This window comes from Dunckerocampus dactyliophorus, chromosome 15 (genome assembly GCF_027744805.1).
Source record: "Dunckerocampus dactyliophorus isolate RoL2022-P2 chromosome 15, RoL_Ddac_1.1, whole genome shotgun sequence".
NCBI classification, from domain to species: Eukaryota; Metazoa; Chordata; class Actinopteri; order Syngnathiformes; family Syngnathidae; genus Dunckerocampus; species Dunckerocampus dactyliophorus.
In genome coordinates this window covers 3,375,531-3,396,652 of record NC_072833.1, presented here as the reverse complement: position 1 = coordinate 3,396,652, position 21,122 = coordinate 3,375,531, and the positions used below count along the sequence as shown (strand labels likewise).

Below are 21,122 nucleotides of genomic sequence, written 5' to 3'. Positions count from 1 at the left end.
CGAACCGCGGTATTGTGAGGGATGACTGTACATTCATGTAGGTTTTTTTTTTTTACCTACATGTTGTAGTTCAACATGCAATGCTGCTGCTGTACTTAGTTCCTATTGTACAGCTTGCCATTTACACCTGCATATTTACTATTTAATCAGCTGTTCATAGTATATATATATATATATATATATATATATATATATATTAGTTCATGTATTTTTTGTGTACATTCACATACACTGCTGCCGCTCATTTTCCATTTCCAAAATGCTTATTCTATTATAAACAAACTAGGCTTCTATCTACACCTTTTCAGGCATATTGAACTGTGCAAATGTAAACATGTGATGTACTTTACACTATACAAAACTATTCTGTGCTATTCTATTATGCAATTGACATGTACTGATACACACATGGAGCTGGTGAGTATTTACTTGCTCCTCTGGTGTTCCCTCTCCAGTGCATCAACAGTACCATATTAGGTCCACCATTGTGCTCAGTCCTCAATAGATTGTTTACTGTCAAGTGCTTTCAAATGTCTTGAGGGCACTTCAGGTTGAAGTTAATAGTCGAAGGAGGCCTTGAATGATTTACACACCACTTGCCAAACACTAAATGAGTTCAGTTTGCTGTCAGAAGACAAACGGTAGTCAGTAGTGGAGCCTGAATGTGCTTGGATTGGTCTCGTAATACCTTGTCGATCCTCTAGAGGCAGTGGTGAGTAGTAAAGATGTACCCGATGTGGTAATTCAGTAAATTTAATTTCACCAATAATTCATTTTTCATTTCTCAAGTATGTATTTGTTGTTATATGCACCTTTTTATGGGCAGTCTTTATTTTATTTGCAATCCTTTTTGTTGTGTGAACTTTGACATAGCTGTGATGTCATTTCCTGCCATTCTGGCGCGCTCGTTTTTAGTCGCCTTCTGGACTGCTGAGGAGAGGTATGTTAGTCTCGTGGCAACAATGTTTTAATGTGTTAATATGAATATAAGAGACATTTCATGCCATTGTGTGCTCTCTGGATTATGTACAGCATTTGAAGGCAACTCACGAAAGTTATTGCTGTTAATTAAGCTAGTTTTGGGGAGTTCGTTTTTCATGTGGTTTTCTTTTTTTTAGGAGACGTGTGCATGAAGCTTCTTCAGGTTGCTGTACATTTTATATGTTGTGCACAGGTATGTCGGCTCCCTCTTTTTGTATATTTTGTTTAAAATGCTTAAGTCGCCTTCTGGACTTCTGAGGAGAGGAGACGTGTGCATGAAGCTTATTCAGGTTGCTGTACATTTTATATGTTGTGCATAGAGAATAAACGCCCCCTCTGGCTGGCAAGAGAACCGCAGCTGTCTCCTCGTCACTCACAAATGTCAAAGAACACAACGCAGAATCAATTTTTAGCCAGTGTCAGCACAGACCGGCTACAAAAATATGTGTATGCAGTCGTCCCTCACTCCATCACACCCTCACTCTATCGTGTTTTTTCCCAAAATTAATTAATTAAATGATCGCTGTTTTGTGGTTGAATTATTAGGTAGTTTTTTTTAAAAGGCATATTTTAGCAAATTTTACTTATCCTCGGCCAAAATTAAGCATTTAAATGAATTTAAATACAAATACAAGCCAGAAGAAGCATTCTAATTTTGAATGTAGGATAATACATTGGACACTATGTGTGAGTAATTGTTCAGTGAGACAAGCACCAGGCGTGATCGTCAGAGCAGGCATTACTGCAGCTTTAAATTACCTCACAACAAGCACAGTAATAATAATCAGAATAATAACACAAACTACTGTTGGAGCCGTAACCCACCACAAGCTAAAACTCAACTGTGATCCACTTCCTGTCCTCCACATATCATTCCGCCTGCCACTAAGATTTCTGAGAGAACACGTATACACTCACAATTAAGTTTTTTATTTACGTCTTAAATGGCTTATTTACTATGTTGGGTAATACGAGTGTGAAGCCATTTAAAGCTGCCATTACAATACATTGTTGAGACATTAGCCACCGCAGGAAGTACGTTGTCCAGAAAAAAACAACAAGGAACTGCTAACGTGTGAGTCTGTTATCTTATTTATGTCTAATATGTCTTATTTTCTCTGATTATATCTACTATATTGGGTAAAACAAATGTAAAGGTGACTGTAGGGGTGTTATTTCATGTCTTGAGGGCTCTAATGACGTTAAAAACCGTGTTTAGAAGCCCGTAAACAGGTTTATTCAGTTTTTAATATTAAATGCTACTTTGCGGTCGAGTCTGGAACCAATTAACCGTGATAAACGAGGGACGACTGTACAGTATAGTTACTTGGATTCACAGTATATACTGTAGCACCTTTTGAAGGTAATCAAGGGATCTTGACATGATTCTAATTGTCCAATTAAACACATACAGTACTTCTCGTTCAACAGCATGCGGAAATGTGTCCAAACTAACTTGAACTGGATATACTGTGTCATATGAGGTGTTATTAAAGTAAACCAATGTTGTATACTGTTCATACAAAAAAGGTGAAAATAAGCAAGCCTAACCCTTTTTAAACAATAGTAAAACCTTCTAAATCTTGCATTTGTGTGCCATTTTGTGCCTATTTACATATTTCTAGGGGTGTGCGTGACATAAATGTTAGAATGTCTGCATCGCAATAAGGGAAAGTAGTAGTGTTGCGCCAGCCAACAAAGTGCCATAATGATTCATTGCAATTGTGCTATTTTGGAGTGAGTTTGGCAGCAATGTAAACACAAACCAGTGCAGGCCTCCAATTAGGCTAAAGTTGCACTTCCTTCCTTATTTACTCCTCTGTATGACCTCAGAAATCCAAAGACGTACACATTTTATCTCTTCCCCGCTCCCTTTCACCTTTCCAGGGTCTGTTGGCCAACTTTCACTTGCGTCTGTCTTTCCTAGTCTCTCAGTCCCTCGTTCCTCTACTGTACCTGGACACCAGCCATCACACTCACACACAGCTGTACAGATGCAACCATTTGAGCGCATCAAATGACCCCCATGGCGCCATGTGCAATGCCTATTGAATGACTTCCTTCTTTATAGGCCAGCGAGTCCGGATTCTGCAGTCTCACATAAAAAGACAGCCAGCATGAATCACTGTTGGGATCAGGGATGCTGTGTTTTCCCAGCCTGTCTAATCCTCCCACATATCAAAATGACTCTTTATCTTATTAACACTGGGTCACGTTGTCATTGATTGAAAGTCATCTTGCTTATTGCGCCCTGTCTCTGGAATGTGGACACAACAGAGCAGGGCTGCGCAACTGCCGGCCCGTGGGCCTAATCCCACTCTTCAATGACATCAGACCAGCCTTTGAGGTTAGTTCAAAACCTGGGAACATTTTTGCAGCAAGTTTCCTAAAAACAGCAGCGAACTATTTGCACATGATTAGAGGATCATGGATTGCAGTCGATCCTTCAGGCTCTCTGAGCTCTGTTTTTTTCAAAGCCTGCATCTCAGCGTTGTGAAAAAAAATTATTCTAAATTTTGGTCTTTGCTTTTTTTTTCCCCATTTTGCTGTTTTTTTTTTTTTTTTTTTTTTTTGCCTTTTCCATTTATCTACTATACTTTTATTCAAGTCAATTTTCTTCTTGGAATTATGACTTTATTCCCAAAATATTTGGGCTTTATTCCTGCAATATAATTACTTTTTTCCCCAATCTAATTTTCCCAAAATTGCACCTTTTATTGGTTTGTTGTTTGTTTCTCAAAATATTTCAAATAAAATACAATTTTCTTGTTAAATTATATTTTTAGAATGTGCTGCAGGCCAATAAATACAGCCGCAGGCCACAAATGATCCCTGCACGGCAATTTGGACACCCCTGGCTTAAAGATGCCTCAGAACGACAACACAAACAAAAGCTGGCAGGGGTTGCTCACAAGCGACACCGAGGATGAAGAATTCAGTGGATCGGTAACTTGCTTGTTGGACTTTCTGACTCATTCAGCCTCCCATGCATGTTCTTTGTGTAGCGGAATAATTGTTAATGTGTTACGTTACCATAGCAGACATTTATTCAGTCTGTTGTTCTGTGTGCTGTTGAATAACTTGCCTTAACTTGCCTGCTGGAGCCTATCCCAGCTGACTTTTGGGGAGAGGTGGGATACACCCTGGACTGGTCCCAGTCAATCAGAGGGCGCATATAGACAAACAACCATTCACACTCACGTTCACACCAATAGACAATTTAGAGTCTCCAATCAACCTAACATGCTGGATAATGCTTATGGCACATCCGACACCTGAGTAATGTCTGCTTAGGTATGAGTAACGAAAGGCGTTTAAAAACAGACAAAAACTCGCAGTCTTCACTCTTTTGTAGTTTTTCAGGCGTGAGCCACACTCTCCAGGCATGACTAATCAACTTACACCCAATCAGACTGTTACAGTAGCTGCTGTGCTAGCACCATGGCTCATTTTGAAAGTATATTTGGATCACCATTACCTTGGAATACTTATTTTTGGACTACAACAAGCGTACGTCTTTGTTCATTAAACTTTAGATGTTAATGACAATTTACTGGTACCGTTGAACACAAGTAAGCTGAAATCCCCATGGGGGCGTGCAGTGTGGGGTCAGCAGGACAGGATATTTCCCTTTCCCAAGCCAACTTTAGCCTAAGCAAACACATGTTTGAAAAGGGAGAGTGGAAAAAAAATCCTCATCCAAAGCGTTTTTCACCTTTTACCCTTGGTGAAAATACCTTTTTAGTCCCGAACGGCTTTTTTTTTTTTTTTTTTTTAAATACGGTCATTTTGAACGCTTCATTCTGTCAGACACATCCAATTTAGGAATACCAGGTGTCACCCCAGTCTACCATCACGTTCACGCATGCATGCCCCGGCCTGATGATAACATTCCTGGTTCAAATCCCAACGCTGCGGGGAAGAAACAAAAAGACACGCTCAACCAGAATTTTCAGCCTATGTTGCCGTGTTGCACGGATAGACCCGACGCACAAAAACACTCCCAGCTGGCTGATGAAAGTAATTATCTGCCAGCGTGTCTGCCTTTTATCACAAGCTCAAGTGTCTGCTGTTTCTTTAGAAAGATGTGGAAAGAGCACAAGCTTTTTAGTTAGCTGGGATTAAAAATGTAAATAAGGCCAATGGAGTGCGCTACATAGCTGCAACCAGCAGAGGTGCTGTATAGTTGGTCGATATACTGCATATACACAATATATGACATCGTCTGTGCGATAATTAGGTACATCCACATGATGGCATCAAAACAGGAAGGCGGGGTACACCCTGGAATGGTCACCAGCCAATCCCAGGGCACATATAGACAAACACTCACATTCATACCTATGGACGATTTATGTTGTTTACTGCGAGCGGTGACCCGTTCCACTTTGTTGGACGGTCCTCGAACGCACCATTTTGCTTGCTTTTAATTTGATGTTTAGTTCGTTTTGCTTGCTTTTTATTTGATGTTTAGTTTTGCACAATACATGATAAATTAGATCACTCTAATGTACGACCCCCCCCCGTGGGAACACGTGGGTACTCTACATGTAGGGTCCTTCACTTGTGTTTTTGCAGGAGGTCCTTATAAAAAGCAGACCACTCCTGCCATTGAGCAGACCTTTGACTTGCATAAACAAACATATTGCCTGTGGATTTATGATGTTATTTATGACTATGTTTGCCATTTTGTGGAATAAATATGTGAAGGCACAGCAGAGTCTTGCATTGACATTATATATACAAAATAAGACTGAAGTGAAGGAGGAAGTCCTGCACCTCTGGTCCTTAACGTTATGAAAATGTGGCCCCCAGAACAATTTGCCAAAATAGTCCTGGTCTCTCGCGTCCCCCCCTTTCGTTTGCATTGTAAATACCTCAGAAGCTCACATATCAACTTCTACTTTCAACTGTTTGACTTTTACCTCATGCGTCTTACTTTTCGAGACTTGCACTAACTTTCCCTTCAGTGGGTGTTATTTAAAAGGGTGACAGCTCCATACCCCCGGCGCTGGTTACCTGCCAACTACAGTATGTCACCTGCTGTGTTTATGCCGCCATCGCTCTATCGCACACTCTCACATATACGCACAGATTATGTGATGGCGCAGTCTACAAATCATTCGCTCCTGTCAAAGCCTAAAGTGTTAAGTGCTATTTTAAATGACTTACTAAGCCACAGCTGGGTGAGCTTGACAGGCGGATTGATTATATTCTGTGTGACAATAAATCAAGGCCTGCAATGTGACGTCAGATCTATTACGGCGGGGCTGACTAATGGGGGGGCAGGGGCAGAGGTCATCCAAGATAAGATGCTGAGCTGCAAATCGTCTGCGTGATGTCATCCTCGCTACATCGTAATTAAAAACGCGTGTCTGGACTTGTCGGCCTCCTCGTTAGCAGTACTTCTGAGCACAGTTTTGGTTTTGGTGGTCAGATTGTTACTTCTATTCAGCGTGATGGGAAAGAGCTCGTTAGCTGGCCATAAAAAAGGGGAAGTGGTGCGGTTAAGGCAGTGCTTCTCAAATATGTCACGGAGGGCGTCAATATTAGTGCAGATCCGCCGGCATGTATGAATTTGTCGTACTCAGCATGCAGTTTGACTCTTGAATACGCTTCTATGCTTCACAGCTCTCCATTTTGTTGCATTTCGCAGGTTTCAGTTTTGAGTTCAGGCTGTACAGGACAGATACATAAATAGATATGTTCAGTTTCTCAAAAGTATTTCAAATCAATAATTGAGAACCACATGGTTAAGGGAATGTTTCGGCATTTTTCCACCAATTTATATTTCAGCAAGCATGTTTGTTACACTATAGAAATGTATTGTCTTTAGATTAGTCTGTGTACAGCTTGTGAAGCAGTACAGTGGCTCCTTGCCTGTTCGCAATTTGGCATTTCTTTTCTCTGCTCTTAAAATATAAATAATTTGCCTTTTTATGGTGCGAAAAGGAGTGCTGCAGCTATGAATCCAGCAGAGGGCGCTGTCTCAAGTCAATTCACTCAACATTTTCCAGCAGGAAGACGCTTGGACAAGATGTGATGTTGGTTTTCATATTGACATGTTCAGTGATCCCTTGTTTATTATTGGTTATTTGGTGACAGACCCGACCATGCTAAGTGAATTTCTGCTAAGTGGGATTCATTTTCACCCTTTTGGTACCCCAACGGAAGGGTGCAGTACAAATACAAGTCAATTATTTTGGTACCCTGCACAGCTTTCAAGAGTGGAAAGAGACAAAATTTGTCTAACTTAAAACAAAGTTGCACTTGTGCTAAAGTGAGCTGAACTGTTTTGTAGCAATAAACGCAAATTACTATTTCAATTTTAGGACCTTAATTAACTATATTTAATTTACCCTGCTATTCTCTGCTCTCTTTCTCTGTCATTACACTTTGGAAGTGAAGGCAAAACCTCGCCGAGCACCAATCCGAAAACCTTCCACACGCCCCTGGAAAGATTTCCATCATTTTTCTTACCGCAGACAAGAAAAAACTGAAATATGGCGTATCATGCGAGGAAATGGAACTGCGTGTTCTTCAAGATGCCACCGCCGCCATCCACGGAAAATTACATGCCTGTCTCTCTGCGGTCTGCACACGGAGAGAAATAGAAAATGAAAGAGAAAAACAAGAAGTTTGATGGCTGTGGCAGTTTCTTTGGCCTTATTAAAACATGCTGTTCTGGTTGTATAAATCCCAGCTTGGTGGGCTTCTCCATTGTTTAGGTAATGCGTAGGTCTCTCAGCACTTCTGAGAACAATAGGCTCGAATTCTGCTTATAATTCACAAAAACAATAACTTATAGCTAAAACCAGATGGTTATTGTGGTTCACTTTGTCCTCAGAAGGTCATCCAATTAAAAACAACAACAACAAATGGAAGAAAGACAACACATTTGATTTTAATGTGTAGCTTTTTCTAGCCATCCCAACCATGAAAGGGTGGAGTTTACAAGGATGTGGTCGTCTGTGGGATGAAAGGGGCGCGCTGGAGGATGCCTCCCTTTGTTTCAAACACACACACACACATATGTACACACAATATGTAAGTAAATAAATGGCTACCCTCGATGTCTGGTGAGCAGATGATCTTAATTGCTTGCATGCAATGCATAAATTTGTTATTTCCGCCAAAATCTTACTTAAATCCTATATGAAAGTATGTATTGTTTTTTTTTTTTTTTTGCAATTTTTAAAATCTATTTCTTGATTTTTTTATTGCATTGTTTATGTAGATAAAATGAACAAAAGGATTTTGTGTAATATGACATGCCTTTGTGTCTAATTAACAGTAATATAGTCATGATTATAATAGCACAAATGACTGCCATGTTATGACCATAAAGGCTCCATCACTTACATAGCTTGAGTGATGAGGGATTATTTTCCTTTTAAATTCAAACGCAGCTTTAAATAGAGCTGTGTACTCTCCATTTCCAGCTTCACTTAAAACAGAAAAAAGGCACTACTTTTTACGCTATAATCCACTAAAATCTGCATAAAATATAGTTTGAAAATGTGTAGTTTTATTTTTTATTTAATATTTTATCAATATTCAGATTTTATATATTAATATTTTGCAGGTCGTTACTCAATAGACAGTCTGACTCACGGTGTCATCTTACAAAGAACACTCAACTCATCACACAGCAACTTAACACTCAAAAAATACCTAAAATATACAAACATGTACCAATAGGAGTTTAAAATGAAAACCAACTATTTTTAAGTTTTCCCATGATGCTTTTCGTCTGAGCAAAGCATTTCATTGGAGCACAAGTGGCATAGAAAATGGATGGATGGTGCTGCAATGCTACCCCTGTCCACCAGAGGGAGCCCAGGGGAGGCTGACGTTATTGGAGCGCCCCATTGAATAAGTTGCTCAAACGCAATGCATTATGGGAAAACTTTTTAAAAAGTTGCTTTTTTTAAATGTTAAACTCTTATTGGTACATGTTTGGAGTTTTCTCAGGTATACCTTTGGAGTCTTTAGATGCTGTGTGATGAGTTTAGTGTTGTTAGTAAGATGACACCATGAGTCAGACTGTTATATAGTTATACTGTTAGATATAATGACCTCCTGCAATTTTCAAGCTCATTGTGAGTGCACTGATAGCTTGTGACTGGCTCCTGCCAAAGAAAGAGCTACCGTTTCCTCACTGATTCGCAAGCGGCACAGTATTTAAACGATGAGTAGTAGTTCTGAAGTAAAAGAGATGTCACGAGGTTAGAATTTAGCCATAAAGTAGCCTCACCGCTGTATAAAATGCATGGTTTAAAGTTTAAGAAAAAGATAGCTGCTTATACACCTTAATTTACGGTATATTGTTGTTTCTGCAGATTACATTACAATGTAAATTGTGTTATAATTAATAGTTATATTAGATAATATGCAAGGCCTTTTGTGTCTCTTACTAGCACAAACACTTGCAATATTATGACTTATTTAGCTTGTATCAGTTACTTCTTCTTTAAACTGAGCCGTGTACTCTTCATTCTTGCTACTCTGAAAGCGGGAATATGGTGCTGCTTTTATGCCGTAATCTCCCTTGACAGTTGTTGGGTGTCCTCAGATGAGTACCTCCCGAAAGGTCACGGAAGGTAGCTGGAATCAATTAAAAATGGCTCCACTCTTAACGCGGCTTGAAGCTTCAAAGCTTCTTGCAAGAACATAAGGCATGCATGTATTTAAATCCGCTAAATGCAGGTATTTGCTGAAGGAGGTTTACAAGCTGGGTATCGTCTGACAAAGACTGTGAGTCAGTTTGTTCCAGTAAGCTGTTACTGAAGGGGGTGCATTTATGGTGAAAGCTGAGTGTTTAAGTAAGTCTGCTGTATTATTTCAGGTGCTGCCAGTGTAGAAAGTATGTACCCCAAAAAAACACCGTCTGAGGTGTGCCTAAAGAAGTGTCTTCCTTCTGAATGAAGTCAGGCGTGTCAAGGGAAGGCATTTCACTGTAAAAGTGCGAATGATTCCCCATAAAAGTCGGAGTCGAGGTTTTTTTAAAAGGCACTTTGAAGAATGTGTTTATGAACTGTCTCCAGACAATTTGTCTCAAGGACAAAGTCTATGACTACAGAACGTATTCCATCACCCGGATATGCGCGAAAGATCCTTAGTGGTAATTGTTGCACGGAGAAAAGTAGTGTATGAGGAGCGTAAACAAACGATAAAATCAGAGCTATGAGTCTGCAGGTATCTATAGTTGCAGCGCACAGTATTTCTGCAACTATTCCGCGTTTTTAGAAGGTGGTTGAAGGTTAATAAACCGCTGACTCTGCACGTTTTGACTCCAGCTCAAACAAAATCGCCATGAAGCTGCACTATATCAACTGTGCAGCTGTGAGCTTTATGTCGGGAGGAACCCATGCGAAATCCCGGGGGGGGGAAAAAAAGGGGAAAATAAACCCCGCTACAGTTACTACTGAACACAGTGCATAATCCCGCTTTTCAGTCATGCTAACAGCTCCTCTTGCATCACTCTCATCTGTTGTACATTATGGAATGTCACAGCAATGAACTGTGGTCGGTGACATAAGACTTTTACACGTTGAAGAATCAGCAGATTTTGTCGAAGGACAGTAAATAGACCCAATGTGCATCACAGCATACAATGCAGGAAGTGGAGATATAAACATGTGTGCAGACATCATGGGGGCGCTTTGATCGTTCCCGCATACGTTTGCAATCATCACATCAACCTCCCTCTTCCCCTCCAAAAATGTCTGGAGTTTATGTAACCCAAAATGGAAATACTTTACTCCTGTTAATTAAATATGATGAACCCCAGATCAGAGCCTTGCTTGTGCAGATTGTTGGGCAGGAATGCGGGTTAATTTGGAATCGCTTCCAAAGGGTCTTGGACGAGGTTTTAATTTGTATTTAATGAGGGGTGGCACAATGAAACTCATATGACTAATTTAATTAATCTAAAACATGCAATTGGTGACTGGCGAAAAAGGCTGTAGATGAACTAAAATGATAGATAAATAAATGCATGAATTGAGGGCTCGTATGCTGGCTATTCATTAGAGTATATTGTAACAACCCCTATTTACAGTAATCTTTCCTTGGTCATAGTTAATTGGTACCAGACCCGACCGTGATAAGTTAATTTCCGAGAAATAGGATTCCTTATTTACAAATGATATATTTTTGTAGTTGGAGCATAGAAAACCTGTTTACATCCTTCTAAATTTGTTTTTTTTAATGTTATTACATCCCTTTAGACATGAACTAACACCCCTATAGTCACCTTTACACTCGTATTACCTAATATAGGAGATATAATAATAAGTAAACCATTTAAGACATAAATAAGACTTTTGCTCATGTGTGTTGTTGTAATTGTGCTCTCTAGGGGAGATGAGTGGCGAGCGGACAGGAAGTGACAATGGGAGTTCAGAGTTAAGTTTTAGCTTGGCATGGGTTACTGCAGCAACAGTAGTTGAGGATTACTTTTAGGGATTATTGTGCCTGTTGTGAAGTAATTAAAACCTGCAATAAAAGCTAGGGGTTGTTTTGGTGATCAATTCCGGCGTTTTTGTGTCTCATCGAACATTACCGTAACATTACTGACACCTAGTGACCAGTGTAGAATACTACATATCATTCACAGCATCTTTTAAGGCATATTCTGAATGCCTTGTTTGTACTTTAGTTGATTGAGCCATTTTTATGCTCGGAAATGCTTAATTAATGCAAAAATCTATAAATTTGCTTCAATGCGCATGTTTTTGGACTATTAATAGGCCATCTTCAACCACGGAACAGCATTATTTATTAATGAATATGTTTCTGGAAAACTGTGATAGAGTGAAGTGGCGAGGGACAACTGTACCATGCATGAAATGATGTGAGTAGCATATAGATTGAAGGAGTGACATATTTTTCACTAACAGTTAAAATAAAGAAAATTACAGAAAAAATCTCCCTAGATTTTCATGCCAGGTCTATTAAATTAATAACAAACAGTATTATAGATTTTCTAAAAGGGTATGTTTGGACAATGCATGCTATGCTAACTTTGTTAAATACTCTATCCTGACCCCTGCCGGACATTATTTTGATTTCAGTCAGTAAACGTGTTTCTTGAGTGTGTATATTGTATGTAATTTACTAACACTGAGTAGCGAAAACATTTGTATTTGTCATTAAATTGTATTTTTAATAATGCACTACGTTATAATGCCGTGTTTGGAAAATGCAGGCTATGGTCGTTAAATACTCTTTCCTGGCCCCTGCTGGACGTTATTTTGATTTCAGTCAGCAAACTTGTTTCTTGCGTGTGAATATTGTATGTAATTTACTAACACAGAGAAGCAAAAAACGTTTTTCACTTTTAAAAATAGTATTTCTAATCAGGCACTTCGTTATATCACCTGACATTGTCAAGGGTGTACCGTGTCGTTGCTATGACAACCACCCCAAGGCCCGCACACACACAGCTGAGAAACTGTGATTGGAGTTTTAAGAACATTGTAATAACTTTGACATGTTTCTTTGCTAGTTTTATCCTAATGTTCAGCTTCTTGGAGAGTGAACATTTGAAAAAGAAAGGTATGAAAACTTTTTTTTGGTTGTTTGCGAGACGACGACGCTGCTACGTTAGCTATAGCCTACTAATGTTAGCAATCGTTATATGTTATACTGCACTGTTTTTACTGTCACCCTCACAGAGGTATACTTTTATCAATGTTTATAATGGCTTGCGGTGGATGGGGGAGGGTTTTTGGGTTCAGTTTCCCATCAAAAATATCAATTTAACAACTCATGTTTGCGCCTATGCTGTGAAATTCAATGTCCATGTCTATTTGTGTTATCAAAGATGGGGAGTGAAGTTGCCGAGGAGGAGGAGGATGTCTTTCTTGCTAATATGGCACCCGATCCTTCGCTTTTAGAGGATGATGTGTCCGCTTGTCCAACTTTTCAACGCCTAGACGAGGTAAAAGTCAGTTTATTAGTTGAGTCTCATTCTTCTATTTAATGGCAACGTTAAAGAGCATTACACGTTTACACTTGCTCAGTCCAGCGTGTCGGAAAAGGAGTACGAAGAAGCAGAGTTAATTTAACCCTACCCTTTTTCCAAGTTCACTTCCTGTGTTACCATTAGATAAAGTTAGCAGATATCGTATTCGGTAAGGAAACTAATAAATACAGGTGTAAAAATATAAATGATATCATAGATAAAACCCTATTGAATAATAAATTAATAATTCAAGATAAACATAAAAAAAACATGATGTAACAAAGAAAAACTGTTGAGAAGATGCAAACTTTGAATTTGTGTTGCACTCCCTTAAAAATTCATGACACTTTTACATTATTAAACAATTTGTTATGAAAGAATAATTAATCCATTGAATATATGGAATGCAGTGTATCTTTTTAAAAAGTGTTGTTTTTTTAGTACCACTCACACAGCCATTTAAATTGAACTTTTTTTTATATATATATAAAAAGTGCATATCCTTTGGGTTGACAATGAGTATGAATGATAGAAAATATATTGTACACACACAAAAAACCCAAACGCTCATAATTGCTTCTACGAATGGCCACAACAATGCACAATATTTTTCATTGCCCAAATATTAACATCATCATCATTTATTACTATTAGACCTTGTTTTTGTATGACTGTTGCACATGTAAAGTCTAACAAAAATCACAAAGTTAGAATAAATACTGTACACGTACTTTAAAATGGAAGCAAAAAAATAATAATCAGCATTCTGCTCATTCACAGTGTGTGGAGAAAGGAACTCAATGATGCAATACAGTTGTGTGACACTGGGAGGCGGTATTGTACAAGTGGTGCAGTAGTTCATTACTCCAATAGAAAAAAAACAATGAACCGTCTTTTCTTCCTGTCTAGGAAATCATCAATAATGCACAATGTGTAGCCTATTTATGCAGGAATTGTTCATATCGTTTAGGGTGATGAGTTAAATTGAATAAAAACAGCAACAACAAGGAAGCTATTGCCTGTACACTGTGGCTCAAAATGTGTGGTATTGCTGCCACTCAAAAGGGGAGCCCCACTTGAATAGCCGTTGTTAATTATGAGTGCGGCTAAATGATAGCTCATTAGTTTAACTACTTCTGTGCGCTGAGCTGAGTCTAAGCTGCAAGAAGAATATTGACAGAGAACCAGTGGAAAAATCCTCCACAGTGACACCCCGTTGGATATAATGGCCCCGGTAGGAGGCTAGCTTTTACACGGCTTGTGTTATCCAGGCCATTGTTCTTTATGGTGGTTTTAATTCAACATTGTGAAGGCTATACTCGCCACAGCGCTTTCGGTTTTGTTTGGACTGCATTCAGGCTTGTGTACGGTTTGTCGGTAAGTATGTGCATGTTTCTGGTTCTACGCTTCTGTCCATCCATTTTTCCCATCTCCTTACGGAGCGTAATTCTTGGGCCTTATCATCATCTTGACTGTCTTGAAGGCCTGCCTGTAGTTGGTCGGGTAGTACTCCGTGGACATGTTATGCCACGTCCCCCAGAAGATCCCATTCCGGACACCCTTGTACCTCTTGTGGTAGTACTTGCCGTTGAGGTTGGCTGACATGCAGGCATCAAACCACCAGCCGGAGCTGTAGTAGGCGCCGCAGTTTCCCGAGGGGTACATGTCGTTGTCGCGGTCAGGGGTGGAGAAGAACTTCTGATCGTGGTTGAAGTGCTTGTTGAAGCTGATGGCGTTCCCGGCTGTCCCACTGCAACGACACATTTATATCTATCATCGAGGGCTACAATGGTACTCCGTAACCACGGTTTGGTTCATTTTGGTTCGTGAAATGCAAAACATAATAAAACTGCTTTGCTTTTATGTGTATCGTGTGGAAAAATCAGATTACATGTGCCATTACTCATCTTGTTTTATTGTGTATTGTCATTGACAGGAAGCTATACCGCACCTGTATCCGCTGATGGACAGCCTGTATCGCAGGAACTCATTGGCCACGTAGAACTGGTCATACTTTGCATACTCCCGTACTCCCTCAAAGTCCTCCAGCTCAATGCGCAGCGTCATGTCTTTGGCCTTTGTCAGCAGATGGATGTGGTCATTGCCCAGCCAGAACTCACCTCTAAATAGATAGAGGACGAAAAGGATGGAGATAAATTACGAGAAGACCGATATAGATGTTTCCTGTTAGTCATACTGAATTTACGTTACGACTACGGGGGACAGGTTGCAAGGGGAGAGTAGTGTGACAGTAACCGAAGGACAGGAAAACGGGCATAACTCTTTTTACCTGAGGCTTCCAAAGCCCTTCTTATATTCAGTCCAGGTGCGGTTGAAGCTGACAGAGCCGTCAAGTCGCTGCTGTATCACCGTCCAGCCGCCTCCGAAGGACTCCATGTCGCAAAATACATCAAAGGTCCCGTTACGGGGATCGGGGGTCACACGGTACACCCCATTCTTCCTGGTCTCCAGCACATTGTAGTCAGAACAGTCTCGGGGGGCTAAGATGACTGCCGGGGAGACAGAAAAGGGAATTGAGAGGAGGGCATTTGTAAGGGGAATGTGACTGGATGATATTCAATCTTCTCTGTTATTTCCTCGGCCCTGCTAAGAGGACCGTAATAGAAATGGCCCCCGAGGCTGAGGCAGACCGAAGAAAGTAATTCAATTTTTAATCACAATGAAAGTTTTCAGCGCTGAATTAAATCCTGAGGCACTGTATTCCTACACAAAACAGTTCACCAACTTTTTTTCCCATAATTTAATACAACGGGCCCCGTGTGAAGCGCAATATAACAGGAAATGTCTTCATATTTGCATACGGTCGTCCCTTGACTCCTGCCTTATCCCATCTCAACTGTCTGAAAATCGTGCTGAGAATCAGGTCTTTTTCTTAAAAGACTATAATGGAAAGGCAACAGATAGCAAGATAAAAGTGACCTCTGTTCTATACTTTCCAAGATTTTTACAATTACTCCTGCCCGCTTATTTTTTCAACACCCGCTCTCCTGCGGTTGCACTGAATGCTGAGCTAAAGGACTCCTTGTTAAAGACTCCAAGGACTCTTGGGAGTGGAAAAGAACAGACTTGTCAAAAATGTGTGAAACTGGATTAGAGTGGCTCTTCCCATGGGGCCTACAGATTGGTGACACTGGGGCAGGCAGCATGCAAACTCCTTTGGATTCGCTTCGTTGCGCTGTGAAGTCTGGCTCGTTGGTTCTGCAGTTTTGGGAGGCTGTGAAGAAGCCCAGACATTGGGTTTTGTGGAAGAACGTGCACCCTCATGGTACATCCTGACACTCCGCTTCGACCCTTATCATGCCTTAGCGGAGAATACATAACTCACTGAGGCTTCCTTGCTGCGCGATGATGAATCACATGACTGACAGTTTACAGCTTGAATTATCACAGAGTCCCTGTAGATAAGTGACTGGCACCAAAATGCAACATGACAGCCTGTCCTCGACGCAAGATCGGCATCTGTTACGAATACAAATGTGCTTCCGCCTAGATAGTGCGGTCCTCCTCCTTTGTCATGGACGTAAAAGGCAAATTCCATTCACAAGTAGACTAGTTCTCACTGTTTGAGTGCTTTAATGTTGCTGAACTTGGACATTAATTCCTGTCAGTTCACCTCAAGGCCCTAATACATCCCCGCAAGAGAGAAAGGGGAAGATGAGTGCTGGTGAAAGCGGTTGGGATGAATACACTGCAAGTCGGAGGTGATAAAAGCAAGTGGAAAAGCTTTTGACGAGTCAACTTTTACTCCAAGGTGGCTCTTTCCAAGCCCATTCAAAGAGCCGCGGCAGCGTGCCTGCTTTCTAAGTCATTGCACACTCGAGTCATTTAGAATTTGTGTGCTTTACTGCTTCTTCACATTTTAAATGGCGCATTCATCCGTTTCTGGCTGCAATGTGGCAGCTGGTGGCTCATTCTTAAGTAAGGGGAGATCTGCAGATTTCTCCTCTAAACACATAGACTTTGTGAAAAATGGGAAAAACATGAAAGTTTTCCCAAGAATGTTTATCTGCGCGAGCAGTGTCGGTGTTCATTTAACATCTGGAATGAATCGTGTGAGGAGAATTGCGGGTGGATTTGTCAGACAAAGATTTCATCATTGGATTTGCCATCAATCTCCATGGCAACAGATGTTTAATGCTGTTTTCTTTGGGACTCACTTCAGACACCGCCCGGCACGGCTTGTGTCAGAACCATTATCCGCTTCTGGAGCTCAACACGTTTGCGCAAAGACGAACATTACCGCCCCCCCCTTACTCACCCCATCCCACTTCCACGCACACTTCAACCACCTGCGTCGAATGTCAGGGAAGCCGCCTCCTTTGCTCTTTGTGTTGTTGGCAGAAGATAATGAGAATTAGTTGTTTCATGCACGACTGAGCACTCAAGAGCATGACCTCCAAAATGGGCGAGGCCGACAGGAAAAGAGGGATTAGATAGCGAGTGAGGAAAGACGTTAAGCCAAGAGGAAAAAGGAGCATCTAAGAGGCAAGAAAATGAATGAATGATGAAGGACGCGTGCACTCGGGATAAACATTTGAGAACGGCATTGAAGTGGAGTTTTTTGAAGGAGAAAAAGGCAAGATGAATGCTGGGATTCCCTTCACACCATACGCCAGACTAATCTACTTAGAAATAAGCTCACACCAAAAAAAAAACATCCTAATATAGCATTGCATTCTATTTCACCCATGCAAATAAAATCCACTCAAAAGTGCCTTTTCCCATCTTTCAAAGTCCCCCCCCCATTCCTTCCTATTCCAAGTATCTGCCCTTCCTTCTCCCTCTCCCCATTTTTGGAGTGCATAAGTAAAAGTAGTGGAATGTCAAGGCACTTACATGATGTTATGTAAGAGGTCAATTGTACATATTTCTTCCCTCAAGTGCAATGGTGATGACCACAACCTGAAACTATTCGCTCCGTTGCACAGGAGCTCCCTTCAAGAAACATGCTGGACACAGAAGCTTTTTCATGAAACTACACTTGATGTACAGTAGGGGTGTCCAAAGAGTGGCCCGGCGGCCACTTATGGCCTGCCGCTGTTTTTTTACTGGCCCTTGGACGATTTCAAAAATACAATCGAACACAAAAACTAATAAAAACAACAGCAAAAATGAAAGAACAGTAATTTTGCAAGAATAAAAGAGAATTATTAAGATATTGAAGTGATAATATGAAGAGGAAAAAATAGTATATAGGTGAAAAATTAAAGGAGAAAATGGTCATATGAGAAACAAACAAAACTAAGAAAAAGTTGACATTTTGGAAAATTAAGTCTGGATAAAGTTATAATATTAGAATAATAAAGTCAAAATATTATGAGAATAAAGCCAGAATATTACGCACAAAAATATACAAGAAGAAAGTGTAGATATTTGGGAAAATAGGAGAGAAAAAAGGGTAATGTAAGGAGAAAAAAATTGCTGTTTTCATTAAATTAAAAAAAAAAACGTAGTTGCACAATTTAAAAGTTGCCCCTACAGTCTTTGATTTTTCAGTATGTGGCCCTTGGTGGAAAAAGTTTGGACATCCCCAATGTACAGTATTAACCTTTTTAGGTTTTAGGGAAAACTTGTATAATCATTTATAATATAACTGAAGTGGATTGTTTAGTGACCAATTCATTACAAACAAACAAAAAGATTTGAAATACCCCCTAAATGTGTCAAATTACAGTTCCTCAAGTTTTCATTTTATTATTTGTTGTAGTGATATCAATAAAAACCGTGGCCGGGAGTCAAACCAATGTATTGTTATGAAAAGCAGAAGTGTGTGTGTAAAATGACTCCACAAGGGATTTTGCAGGAGAATTATTTAGTAAAAAGAATCAAAAAATGTATATAAACGTTTAATAAAATGCATTTTCATGAAGGTGAAATTAAAAATAAAATGACTATTATATTACGACAATTGGTGCCAGTCTGCAAGATTTAATTTGACAAAAAAAGAGGAAAGGCCTCTTTGGGTGAAGGTGAGCACCAAGACTTTGTTGTTGTTTCTCAAGATTAAAATTGGCCACTTTGCCATTATTGAATAAATCTTTTGCCAGGAAAATCACCCCCATGGCAACCTCACGTACTCTTTAGAGCCATTTTGGCTTGTCTAGACATGGTCAGCACAAGGAAATAGAGGACATAGTGAAGGGATGCTTACACTGTGGCGTATTCTGCACTGCACATTGGGTGGTGCAGGTGGAGCTCAGCTTGTTGACCACGCCGCTGATGTTCTCCACGCGTCTGTCCACCATGGCTTGCACGTTGTCCATGTTGAGGAGGTTGAGGGCCTCCATGCGACCTTGCAGAGAGGTGATCTGGTTCCTGGCATTGCGCAGGCTTACCGTCATCCTGTTCAGCTTCACCTGGATGGAGACATCAGGGTCTTAGGGTTAGCCTCCATTCTTGTTGTTGAATTTTGGGAATAGAGAGAGACAGCGAGAGAGGCGGCATGATGGTTGAAAGTCTGCCACAGTGGACGTGAGTGTCAACAAGCTCAGCAGGCAAAGCAACAATTTACCGCTGTTTGGATGGTAGCTAATGTGAGTTCTCAGCACAGTTTACAGAACCAGGAATGTTTCCTAATGTCCAGTTTACGTTCCAGCTGATTGCATTTGACTGGACTTGCACTTTTTCCAGCGTCATTCATTATTCAATTTTTGTAATTATTGTTGACATGCATTTTTAAATCATGCTTTTCTTACCTGCATCTCCTGCATGCTGCTAGGACCAGGTGTCATTTTCCCAAAATTAGGTCCATGTTCTTCCACAGTAGCCCCAGACACCATCACATTGTCCCTCTCCTCTTGGCTGGACCCACTTTGCGCCTCCAGCCCTGCCACATCACTCCCTTTTTGTCCCTGGTCCGCTTGCTGATGTCCATAGACTCCGCTTCCCCGTGTCCCACGGCACTCCTGGCAGCTGCTCTTCAGCTTGTTCACCACCTCCTTCAGGCTCTGCAGCTCCTTCATCGTCTTCTCCAGCAGCCTAAACTGCTTGGGCAGCTGGATGGTGAGAGGGGGCAGGGTCACCTGATAGGGGCACTCCTCGCTGCCTTCCTCCGATCCGGTCCCGGAGCCCCCACATTGGCCTGACGGTCTCAGTTTTATGGCACAGGAGGCTGGGGTGCCTGAGTCCACTCCCAAAATGTGGGGTCCTCTTGCGTCCCATCTGTGGTGTAAATTACCGGGGAAGTCTGCTGCATGGCAAGTGGCTGCGAGTACGAGAGTGGCACACACCAGAATGGTCCTCATTTTTGTCTTAAAAGTGCTCTGAAACAAAAAAAAAAAAGTGTGTGTGATCCAGTCAGGCTGTGTGTGTGTGTGTGTGTGTGAGGGAGTGCAACCTGCAGGATGAGAGAGTGCAGGGGAACTGGTGCTGCCTCCGATGCTGTGTCATTAATATGAGGACGGGTGAGCGAGGGAGGAGAGAGAGGGAGGGGTGGCGCTTTTACGTAATGCCCATCACCATATCAGCAGCATTGTGAAAGCTTGAGTGATGCTGCTTGAGTTTTGTTTTGTTTTTTTGCATGGGGTGCATTTGGAAAGAAAAGGTATGTCCTTGTCCCTGCCTCACTCGGAAGTACCGCCAGTCTCCCCGAGGAGCAAAATGACTCAGTGCACAGGAACTCTCCACTCCAATGACTTTAGGGGGATGCTTTTTTTCCCTCCTTACTTTACCCTTTTTGTGAACTGAAGTGAACGCAGCAATCCGTCTTCCCACCAGTCAGTCTTGTACTGTAAACCCAGCCACATCAAAGAGGCTCAAGTACCACTTACAAGCTTTTTTGGGGGGCTTGAAATGCTGCAAATTAATTCAGTGCGCTCTAGTTATTAGAGACTTACAAATCAGATTTATTGCTTACATGTCCTGTATTAATATTTAATTTTGTCCCTTACCACCACAAGTGGATGAGGGGAAGACAAAAAAAAATGAGTATGATGTTCTCGGGTGTTTTGTACAGTATGAGACAAAACTGTAATGTCAGTGTAGGCCAGGGCAGCCTCCTTTTTTTTTTTAATTGTTTTTTTATTTTTTACTGAATCTATGGAGATGAAAAAGCAAACCCACAAGTGTCTCTCGCGGACTCGCTGGTGGATGTTATTAAGACTCTCTATTCATTTGTGCTGCTTAAGGATTCTCTGTGTGCTTGGAGGAA

At 40.8% G+C, this 21,122-nt stretch overlaps 2 protein-coding genes across 3 annotated transcripts in view; one reads left to right on the top strand and one right to left on the bottom strand.

Annotated features, from left to right (window-relative positions):
• Positions 1–927: 927 nt before the first annotated feature.
• Positions 928–21,122, top strand: part of ccdc146 (coiled-coil domain containing 146) — a 62,228-nt gene continuing 42,033 nt past the window's right edge. For both annotated transcript variants that reach the window (XR_008573792.1, XM_054799983.1), the window contains exons 1-5: positions 928–940; positions 1,119–1,174; positions 3,053–3,328; positions 3,768–3,927; positions 12,812–12,928. Coding sequence is in view for 1 of the 2 variants with exons in the window: in XM_054799983.1 (XP_054655958.1) it covers positions 3,847–3,927; positions 12,812–12,928 (198 nt within the window). In the remaining variant the exon portion in view is untranslated. The remainder of the gene's footprint in view (positions 941–1,118; positions 1,175–3,052; positions 3,329–3,767; positions 3,928–12,811; positions 12,929–21,122) is intronic.
• Positions 12,778–20,346, bottom strand: fgl2a (fibrinogen-like 2a). The gene is made up of 5 exons (XM_054799998.1): positions 19,669–20,346; positions 19,125–19,329; positions 15,243–15,462; positions 14,904–15,074; positions 12,778–14,702 (listed from the first exon to the last, which is right to left on the bottom strand). Exons 1-5 carry the CDS (start codon positions 20,215–20,217, stop codon positions 14,387–14,389), a joined length of 1,461 nt encoding a protein of 486 aa, XP_054655973.1. The 5' UTR covers positions 20,218–20,346; the 3' UTR covers positions 12,778–14,386.

What these genes read in the sequence shown, in the direction of transcription:
- fgl2a (XM_054799998.1), bottom strand. Translation starts at nt 20,217, where the DNA reads ATGAGGACCATTCTGGTGTGTGCCACTCTCGTACTCGCAGCCACTTGC. An exon ending in AGTGCAGAATACGCCACAGT is followed by an intron (nt 15,463 to 19,124) that starts GTAAGCATCCCT and finishes TCTCCCCGGCAG; the next exon opens with TCATCTTAGCCCCCCGAGAC. An exon ending in CTGTCCATCAGCGGATACAG is followed by an intron (nt 14,703 to 14,903) that starts GTGCGGTATAGC and finishes GTGTCGTTGCAG; the next exon opens with TGGGACAGCCGGGAACGCCA.